The sequence below is a fragment of the Mesocricetus auratus genome, unplaced genomic scaffold, assembly GCF_017639785.1.
Source record: "Mesocricetus auratus isolate SY011 unplaced genomic scaffold, BCM_Maur_2.0 Super-Scaffold_15014, whole genome shotgun sequence".
In the NCBI taxonomy this organism is placed as follows: Eukaryota; Metazoa; Chordata; class Mammalia; order Rodentia; family Cricetidae; genus Mesocricetus; species Mesocricetus auratus.
The window spans coordinates 78174527-78185639 of NW_024429186.1; the positions used below are offsets into that span (position 1 = coordinate 78174527).

The 11113-nt window shown below is 40.0% G+C and overlaps 1 protein-coding gene across 1 annotated transcript in view; it reads right to left on the reverse strand.

The window, feature by feature from the left end:
- Positions 1-1387, reverse strand: part of Meox2 (mesenchyme homeobox 2) — a 58845-nt gene extending 57458 nt beyond the window's left edge. The window contains exon 1 of the mRNA XM_005076214.4: positions 576-1387. Coding sequence (XP_005076271.1) covers positions 576-1089 — 514 coding nt within the window. The 5' untranslated portion in view covers positions 1090-1387. The remainder of the gene's footprint in view (positions 1-575) is intronic.
- Between the last annotated feature and the right edge of the window lie 9726 nt (positions 1388-11113).

An 11113-nucleotide genomic window follows, 5' to 3' on the forward strand; every position in this document is an offset into this window, starting at 1 on the left:
GAAAATGAATAAAATGCTTTTTAATTATTACTATTTTAAGTAGAATGCTATTTATGGAACTCTGAAAGCAAAACGTTAAAAAAAAGTAAAACTTTCCTTGATTATTTTGTCAAATCCCAGCTAAAGTTGCGCAATAATCTGGAAATCCAGTTAAGGGTGGGAAAAACCGAGCTATTCGGAGTTGGGAATTCGTGAGGGAAAAGTCAAGAAGCGTGCGCACTCACACAGGCACGCACGCCCAGCGGATGCAGCATCCTAAGGCTCACACCCCTCCCAAGACGTGGATGCACCGCCAGGCTCCCTAACCGATTACGCATACCGTCCCTAGCTCTTTTTTTCCACCACCTCTGGTTTGCGATCTTGGAGGGCTTTGAACGACTGGATGTAGATATATTAACCTCGGCGAAACAGTGCTCCTTTAAAATAACAGGGCCGAAGCGGCAAGGACGAATTTGGCCACCGAGACTGGAAGATCTAGGTGTTCCTTAGTTTGTCTGCTAGAAACGTCTCGCATCTCCCTGCCCCTTCCCAGCCCAGGGAACACCGTCCCTGGAGGGTGCACTGCCCGCACTCACCTGAGCTGTCGCTTTTCCTCTTGCTGCCGCTTCTCTTTTCCACCTCCGCGGGTGACAGCGCTTGGCGGCCATAGTCCCCTGGTGCGCACGCGGCCCCGGTCGGGGTGCTGGAGCCCAGACTGGATGAGTTGGAACACAGGACCGGCGGGCTGTTCCCCAGCTCCGGAGGCCCTCCCGAGTCGGGCTGCAGGCACAGGCTGTGCCGAGCAGCGCTTGGCGGGGAGGACATCTGCGGGAGGTGCCAATTGCTCTGCAGAGCCTGGTGCTGCTGCTGCTGGTGGTGGTGATGGTGGTGGTGGTGGTGGTGGTGGTGCCCCCTGTGATGCTGGCTGGCAAACATGCTCTCCTCATTGGGGTATCCCGCGATTATGCAAGACGAGGAAGATGTGGAGAGTTCGGGGTAGGACATGTGGTCAGATCTTCCGTGGAGGGCCAGAGAAGACTGCGAGAAGGGGTGCAAGCCTTGCGCTGTGGCGTGGGGGCTGCGCAGGCAGCCGAAGAGGGGGTGTTCCATGGCATGCAAGTCTGGACTTCCAGGCAGAAGACTTCACGATGGTCCCAAAGGCCACCAAGCTCTGTGACTTTTCACTGGAAATCCTAGAACTCTTTTCCCCCACGCGGACACACTCCCTAACAGTCGCGCGCGCGTTTGAGCAGAGCTGGCTAATCCCAGTCCTGAGCCTTAGTGGCCAGTCTCCTGCACATATAAACACTGGGACCTGGAGGAGCTTCCCTCGCAGCTGCTCAGATGTCAAGTGTGGGAGAGGTGGAAGCCAAAAGAAGGTGGTCCCAGAGAACTGCTTTCATGGGGGAAATGGCTCGGAGAGGTTATAAATAGAGTGTAATGTGAGCTGGGGGCTGGCTTAGGAGCCCAGAGCTGACCACATGCAAACTCTCTCCAAAACTCCCGCTCAGTCAGCGCCACCATGCTCTCTCATTTCCAGTTCCCAGTTGCTGGCAGGACAGGAGGGGCTGCTCCAATACCCGCCCGATTCTGGGAGCTTCCACGACAGTCAGTGGAAAGTCCAGAGCCTTAATAAGCAGGGCCACCTCTATCTGCCCCACAGACTTTCAATGGCCAGGAGCGCAGCTACTCTCGGTCTCCCTAAGCCAGCTCCTAGTGTCCCCGAGTCCTAACCAACTCTTCAGGGCTTAGTGGGGATGGGGTGTGGGAGTCACCTGCAGGAGCTCCGGAACTGCTCCCTGACCTTGCAGACCACGAGATTTTAGGAGAATTCAAGGGAAGGGAAAGGGCTAACGCTAACGCAGACTAGCTTTTCAAACTCCAAGACTTGCAGTTCCGGAGCCCAGGAGTGCATCATGGTTTCCCCCTTTCAAGTGTCTGAGGATGCCTTGTTAAAAGTAAAATAACATAAAATAAAATAAAACTGACGCCAGGTTGGAAGTTTCAGGGCTGTACACCAAGGACAGCACATAGCACATAGGGGAAGGAAACCTTGAATCAGAGATGGACTCCGGTTCTGATGCCTTGGCATCACACAAGAGCTGCTCCAAATGGTGTCCCTTTCCTCCCTTTTCAGATCCTCCTCCCACCTCTCTTTACTGGTCCAGCTCGCTCAATCTCCTAATCTTTAGCTCACCAAAAAGTTTTCCTAGGTCGGTAATAATCTGAAGCAGTGTGGAATGAAATGTGTAGCTCCCAGTATAAAATTTTAGAAGCCAATCCACAGACCGTCTAATCCTTCCGGGAAAACATTCTCTCTTTCTGTCAGAGGTGCTGTTTGCATCCTTTCTGTCAATCACCGCTGCTCTTCTGTTTTAAGCAGATACCACACTTAACACTCCCCAGCTCTCTCTGCTAGGACGGTTGAGTTCCCCCAGCTTAGTCTCCTCCTGGAAAAGGACTACACAACTTGCCAGCAGCGAATTTGTGAGAGCTAGGGCTGGGCTGGGCTGGACACAGCCATTAGTTTCGCCCTGAGGGCTTTACTGTGGGTCCTGTCTTTTACCCACAACAAGCTTTGGGAATGAGCTGCAGGGCACTGGGGTCCTGTCTGGGAAGTCTTTATCAGGAGGACATCTGCAGTCGCCTACCTTGCTCAGTGCCACTATGCTTAACTGCCTATGTTTACTGTCTGAGTGACCACAAGATGATGGCCAACTCTTTGAAATTGCTAATGGGATTAATGAGTACAGCAACCCGAACTAGACATCTGGTTTAAATTAGGAAAGGTATTGATTAATTTTGGAGGGGTGTGCCCAAGGCAGAACCCTTCCCTTGGCCTGTCCTGGTATTAGTGTGCTGCCCTTGATTTTAAGAGGTTCTCCAGAAGGGCGACTTCCAAACAAACTTTCACATCCTTGTGAAAAGTCGAAATGTTTTTCACTTTCTTAGAGATGCGGTGGAGTGGGGGTTGATCAGGAATTCGAAGATTTGTAAGTGCTGCTTTCTTTAACGGAAATTGAGCCCTATTTTGAGGGAAATTAGTTTTGCAGACTTCGTTAGGGGGAGAGAAAAAAAAGGACCTAAAACTTTTGTTCACCAGCTGCTCAGCTTTTCAGTCTGAGGCTGGGCTGGAAACGGCAACAAGTCTTTGACGGTAAGGTCCTTTGCCTGTTATTTGGGAATCTAACCCTGAACAGAGGCTCTGAGTGTTCTTGGGGTCCGTGGCTGCTAAGAGCTTTAGGTACTGGCATCCAGGACTTAGATCTTAAGGCTATTTCTCTTGCCATGACACACACTCTTGGCTCTTTAATAACTAAAAAAGAGGGTGGGAAGTGTGTCCCTCCTATATGATCGGAATATATTTTGATTTTTTCTCTCTTTATGGTTTCAATATGTGCTGTGATATTAGAGGTGGAAGTACAAAGTGCAATGATAAATTTCCTCCCTATATTCCCTAAGCATTTCAGTTGATCTTAGATCCTGAAGGCATTAAGGCTTTATTCAAACTGGAATTCCAGCAATTAGTCCAATAAACATAAAAATACCTGCCGAGTCCAAGATCCCTCAGCTAGAAGGATTGTAGGAAATGTAAAATAGAACTGACAAAAACATACTTTATCTACAGAGAGTAGTTAACAAAAATCCACCTAGGTCTTTTCCGTTTGTGTTGTACAAATCTAAAGCTAAACTATTAGCAAATGAATAGTTGCATTTAAGTAGGGTGGTGCAGGCAAGAGTCCTTAGCAAGAACGGACATTTTTATCTCCATAGAGGCTGGTGTTTTGTGAGCCTGACCGGGGGCTGTGCTGATTTTTTTTTCTCATTCACTGCATCATATGTTAACAGCAAACCGCTCTACAACCTTCTTCAGTGAGTTATCCTCTAGAAACCTGAGGAGAACAATCTGGGAAAGAAGAGTGAGGGAAAAAAGTTAGGAAAGGAAGGGATCTCACAGTATGCACTCAAAGGGCCCTGGCTTGAAATGTCTTTGAAATTGCAGGCTCAGAGCATCAAACACACCCAGAGGCTGAAGAAGCTCAGGTTGCTAGTATAAAGCATAGTACAAGTAACATGTCCTGCGAAAAGACAGGGCGATTAAACTCGAAAGGAGCTAAGTTAAATGTGGTTGCCAAAGTTTAACAATGGTTAAATACTAACCCTTCCACACTTTCAAAAGCTTCCCCCTTTTAGAGTATTTGTAATGATATGGAATTTTTATTCTTATATTCTAGGTCATGCTTATTTTTTTAATGTAGGGAAAAAAACAACAGAAAAAACAACAGTAGCTCTTTTCATATTCACACTTTCAAAATCCAAAGATTAATATGACTTTCAGTAATAAGGTGAATTATGAAAATTCTAATAATTAAAATACTTGTGACATTAGAGCTGTACTATTTATCCTTCAAAAGAATGTACTACAGGAAAAGACAAAAAACCTGTTATGCTAGCATAAATATCATATAAAGGGTTTAATATAAAGTAGTGCATTACAGAGTGTAGGAAAATGTTTAGCTCTTGTGGGGATTCACAACCATTTAAACCTTTACTAAACTCTGTAAAGTTAAGCCTCACCAATGAAGTGCAGCTCAAAATTAAAAGGAGTTCCTTTAGATACTCTCTTTTATCTAAAGCAAGATTGAACTCAGTTAATGTATAAATTGCACCTTAATATTCATGGTGACTCAAGAGTTGTCATATATTTGAGGGATGGTGAGAGTTAACAATGAATCCAAAAAAAATCTTTTCATTGTGCCTGATACATATAATGCCTTAGGCATTGAAGATTAAATTGTGCATAGGAATTATCTCTGAAGCTTACTGCATATAGAAATGCCATTCTTACTGCATGCATCTCCCCAGAAATATAATTATATTCTTCAGCTGGTTGCTCTGAAAACACATATTTAAAAAATATATTCAAATATGGTGAGCACTAATGGCAGCTTAAATGATTTATTACATACTCTATCTCAATTAACTAACAAGTTACATTTCTCCAGGTATTATGCATTATAAAGTGTAAGGAGCATATGTGCTGTATTTGTGCTTTCTCTCGACCTTTAAAATGTACATGGTTTAACTCTATTATAATTGACACTTTCATAATAATAACAGTTTGTTATATTTTCACAAATAACAGAAAACAATGAATACTTAAACCTTACCTCTGAAGTGTGAGGCATTACCGGCCACATTCTGCTTTTCTAGTTTCTATCTCTTTTTACATTTAGATTCATGATTTCTTTCAGAAACTGGTGGTTTCCTTCAATTAACATACCATATTGTAAATAAAACTGTGTAAAATAAAAAATACAGTTCGGCCTAAAAACATGAGACATATATACATATAAAAATATGTATGTATGTATTTGTGACATATTTAAATATATATATATTTGTAGTTGAGACATACATTTAAAGTATATTAATATATGAGACATATTTGAAAACATATATTTGTAAACGAAAACATTTGAAAGGGTACTGTTTTAAAAGACACCATGAAATATAAATCATAATTAATAAAATTAAGCTCAAAAGATTTTATTAGAACTTCAAATATGTCCGATCAGTCTCAGCTATGATTCCAGTCACTTTCCACTCTTGCATATTTTATGAAACTGATGGGGTTTCTGCCTTCATTTCTGGAGACCACTAAAACTGGGAAGATCTTAACTGGCTCCTAGGTCTCAAAAGGCCCAAACCAGAATGCCTTTTGTACACTTGTTTTAAGAATAGCCTTGCTTGGCAATTAACTTATAATGAAGAAAATGAGAAATAATTATATTTGTCTATATTTCATCTATTTATCATCTGTTATTTTGTCAACAAATGGAAATATTTAAAAATCTTATAGTTAAAAATGCCTTCTTTCTGTATCTAAATATAAATATATAGGGCCATTAGAGCTAGACAGCTCTAGAATAAAATGCTATACATTGCACTTCATGCCATTTGTTAACTAATAACTATTTTATTTCTATTGATAATTTGGGAGAATTGAACTTTTTATTTTTCCTGCATAATAAAGGTAATGCTGTGTACCTTTACATGTGCTGAATTGAGAATAAGTTCTTAAATCTCAGATAACAAATGTTCTATTGAAACCTAGGACTGGAATTCCAGGTAAAACCTTAGTCCTGTTCTGAGCTTTCCATCTTTAAGAGTTTGGCATGACTAATGCTGCTTTGGCACCAGTGTAGGTATTTATTCTCCCATGTTTTTGCTTTCGTACTTCATCAATTTCAGGAACATTATATTCTTAAAGTCACTCTTCCATTTTGAGCATGGTTTACCATGCAAATCGCTGAGACCTCTGCTTTAGTCATATTAATATGGCTTCCCTAAGATAGTTAATGTAAGGGACTCAATACCTCAAATCAACAGGTTTCCATAGACATCATTATGTTATGTGTGAGCCCAACAAAAGGTTGCTGCACATTCATGCTCCAAATGAAATGGAAAGGGAAGGCCAAGCAACATGGATTCTCATGTAACCATTTCTAAAATTTGAAGCCAGTTCTTTGCTTGGTCCTAGAGCTTTAAGATAACTTTCACAAGCGATAGGAAGTACTTTGTTTGAATCCATTTCCAAATTAAAATTCTTTCAAACAAAAATAAATATGATAAAATGACCACTGATCACTTCGGTGTAAGCTGGCCTGTAGAATGCCAGTAAAATAAGCAGAAGTTTTCTGAGCAGCTCACGACCTGAAAAGTGAAATAAACTTAACTACATGGAAAATAGCTTTGTATTTGATATAAATACTATGTCATGAGCTACATATGATAATGGTAAAATCTGTAAGTATATGTCTTCATTAACTTGGATTAAAATTAATTAGCAAGTTTTGTATGTGATCACCTCTCTCACACATATAGATACATATTTGATAGGCATAATAATGATGACATTCTCCTGAGAATTTTTCAAATGATCACATGAGAACAGGGAGGAAGTTAAAGTCATGCATAAGGTCTGGGAAGTGCTTAGTCATGCATAAGGTCTGGGAAGTCGATACTGCCGAATGATCACTCTCTGTCTTAGAAATCTTTGGATTAAACTTGTTGCTATCAAATGTCTTTACTCAAAATTTGATTCATTTTTAAAAGATGAGTCGTTGCTTTTTAAGGTAATGGTAAACTAAAAGGAGTTAGCAGAATTTCAACAGCTGGCACTGAGTTAGCCGTCTGAAGCTTAGCTCATTCCCAAGTAGCAAGCCTGTCGCAACAGTCACACAGGCTAAATAAGGTGCCCAGGGAAAGGTATTTCTCTAGAGCAGCGGTTACCGGTCATTTTTTAACCATAAGTATTAGAAATCAGGATCTGTATGTGCTACATATAAGTACATATATATTAGATGACAACCCCTCATTTCTTAGATGACAGAAGACCCCAGTGGTGCCCACTGCACAGGTCTTTGCTCAGTTTCAAATCATATCAGTGAGATGCTTCAACTCTACAAGTTCTGTTCTGAGTCAGCTCCAGTATTCTATCCCACTTCCTTCTGTGACTTGATCCGAGCTGAAAGCCAAGTCCTTTTGGAGACTAACACCTCCAGCGAAGTATTTCACACACAGCCGCAGAGTACACTGCTATATAGACGATTCACATTCAGAATCCAGATCCAAGGACAACCAGAGGCCTGTAGAGCACCGCAAATTCCACAACTATTTCATGTGTGAAAATATGAAGATACCCTTAGAAGTTTTAGGTCTTGATTTTGCTGTTAGCTATCATTTTCTTTCTTCAATAACATTAAATGCTTGCTAATACGGACACGCAGATGTGTTATGTACACACCCTTATACTTCAATAGCAGTTTGTAAACCAGTATTACCTATCATATGTGCCTGACATGATATATAATGACTAAAATAACACAATATATTAGTTCAAAAAATTTGCCAAAAACTAATCTCAGGTGAATAAGACCCCATATCAGTCTCAAGTTGGAAGCAGGAACCCACATTCACAAGTCTCTACATCTCCTTTCCCATAGGAAACACAAGAAAAGCATATTCTCAACCTAACCTCTTTTATGTTCATTAATTCCATCTTTCTTTCTATCACCAATACTAATTTATTGCAGGATTTCCCTCTCCCTTCTTGAAGTACGTACAGTTTCATTATTCTCTCTTGCTTAGAGCTTTCTTCCAGGGGTAGGACTGAGAATTTGTTTGGCTATCTCTATCAGTTTCTATTCTTTTTTTTTTTTTTTTGGTTTTTCGAGACAGGGTTTCTCTGTATTGTTTTGGAGGCTGTCCTGGAACTTGCTCTGTAGACCAGGCAGGCCTCGAACTCACAGAGATCGGCCTGCCTCTGCCTCCCGAGTGCTGGGATTAAAGGCATGCGCCACCACCGCCCGGCTCAGTTTCTATTTTAATAGCTACATTCATTTCAACACCAATGAATATTGTCATAAGGGAAACTAACAATATTGTGAGTGTGCTTATCGTAATGACATGCAGCATAAGTTCCTCAAATGTTGAATAAATTCAGGTTACACTTTGGGCTGCACTGTCAAATACAGCCTCATGTGGGGATTGAACACTTGCAATTTAGCAATGTAAGTGCAGACTTGCTATAAGATCAAATACAACCCTAATTGCAAAAATTTCAATTAATAACCTTTTACACCAATGACATGGTAAAATGGTCATTGATGGATGCCATTAATTTTAGTTCATGAAAGCATATCATTAAAATTAAATTACTTTCATTTAACATTATTTGTGTAGCTACTGCCATGTTTCAAATGGCCTGTATAGCTGAAATCACGTTTTCCGCAGTTATGAGCTAGAACATGGCAGTGGTCATTTAATTTTTAGCTCACTTATTCCCTTCTTTGCAAATAGGTACTGAATTACAAGCAGATCTGTCAAAATGATGTAAGAGCTGAATTCATTCTGTAAGTTGATCCTCTTTGACCCTGGGATTTGGAGCTTCCCAGTGTGGAACCACACCTGGAAACCTGTCTTGTAAGATCTCAGACAGGCTGCGGAAATTCCTGGAACAGAAAAGCATCCTTGTTGAAGACATTGAGTTATCCCTCTGTGCATCGGATGCATCATTGTCAATTAACTGTTGATACGCTTCAAAGACTTTGTTTGGCAGTGGCCTTGTGAAGGAAGGCCAGCCAGGTGTATTTTCAGAATGCTGTAGACAATGCTGTCATAGTCAGTTAACTTCCACATCTTATTGCCTTAACAAATGCTTATGTTTTTACTCTTCCAAATTCTAGTACAATATGGTTGACTCTCTAGGCAGCTATTGATATTGTGGATTAGTCTTCTCAGCAAGATTCTCCAAGATGCCACAGCAGGGAAAGAGAGAGATGGAGGGTCACATACCTGGACTCACACATTTTTTTTTATTTCATTAGTTTATTTTTGTAAATGTTCATCTTAACAGCATCACTAACAATATAACTGATGTATTTATCACATCCCCAAGTTTCTTTGAAGCAGTTTGTGTCTCTTACTTCCTGTCTTTGTATTTTGATAAGAATATTTGATATAATGTTTACCACCAAATATTTTGAATTACAAAATACCAGTATTGTAAACTTTCAACATAATACTACTTTTAATATATTTATGAAGACATTCAGGACAACTGCTTCCTGTAGACTCACACATTTTAATCTACAGGGGTTAAGTATTATTTCAGTTCACCATTGTACAGGCCAAACAATTTGTGCATACTTGCAAATGGTCTGGAAAGTATTTTGGAGTATATACTATCTGGTGAACTACAGATATCTCCTTAAAAGTAGACTTTGACCAACTTCTAATTCACAAAGCTTACACTGTTAAAATGCATTTCTTAAGCCTTCCTCCATCTTCTAATTGTATTTTCTAGCGAACCTGCCCATGCAAATTACTCAATAAGCACATTCAACAAAGCATTAAGTCCACGGGCTTCACCTTTGGCTAGATTTTAGCACCCCTGTAGCTTATGAACTAATCAGCATCATCTGGCTACAACAACACCTACAATGACATTTTCACTTGTTCTAACTTCAAGTTTTTTAGCCACTTTGGGTTTCAGGAATAATTTAAACCTGGTTTCCTGCTCTAAAGTGGAGGCACATCTCTAACTTCTGTTGGAATGGTTGCATCCTATATGTATGATGACATTTGAGTGTGCTGGGGATTTTGTCTACAAAGTATTTACAGTTGAATTGTAACTCAATTTCTCTTTATGTAAATCAGAGAAATTCCTGTTCAGTATGATTCTTATAGTCAAATAATGTCATACATCCTGTAATGGTCTGTATCATGATCTGTGGAGATGCTTTCTGTGTAGTGTCCTTCCAATTAATGACATTGGATTATAGCCAAGCTAAATAAATTTTGTGTTTAGATTTTCGATCTAAAATAAAATTGATTACTTGTAACATTTCAATTATATACTAATTATATACTTTATATATAATTCAGGTAGTATGTTGTATGCTATATTATGTCAGAGGGTATTAATATGAAACTACTTATGATCATCATTATCGCCCATCTACAGGTACAAATTCTGTACAAAAAAGAAACTATATTTTGCCTAAAATAAGCCATATAAGAAAACACTTACATGTATTGCATTGTGTTTAGTCATATTTATTTATATTTCTTCATTATACTGTATTACAGTTAACACTAACATTTTAAGAAGTCCTGTGTAACACGTAGATGAAAACAATGAATGAAAAATATGTGTTAGCAAAATATTATTTCAATATTTTAAATAAAATGTTCATATACTTATTTTACATATATTCGTGTGTCCGGTTGGCTGACTGTGTCTCTGTGTGCACTTTTGTACGCCTCTATGTGTGTGTGTGTGTGTGTGTGTGTGTGTGTGTGTGTGTGTGTGTGTGTGTGAGTGAGTCAGAGGAAAACATCTAGTGTCTTCCTCACTTTTATTTTATGAGACAGGGTCTTTCCATCTCAACCTGGAGCTTATCAACCAAGCAGCCAGGTTGTTCAGCAAACCTGGAGATCTTCTTGCCTGTAGCCCCCAGAATTAGGAATACAAGCACCTGTCACTGCACTGGATGTTTGTAACTGCTTGGTAAGGATTGAACTCAGGCCCTCATGCTTGCACTGAGAGCTCTCTCAAACGTAGCCT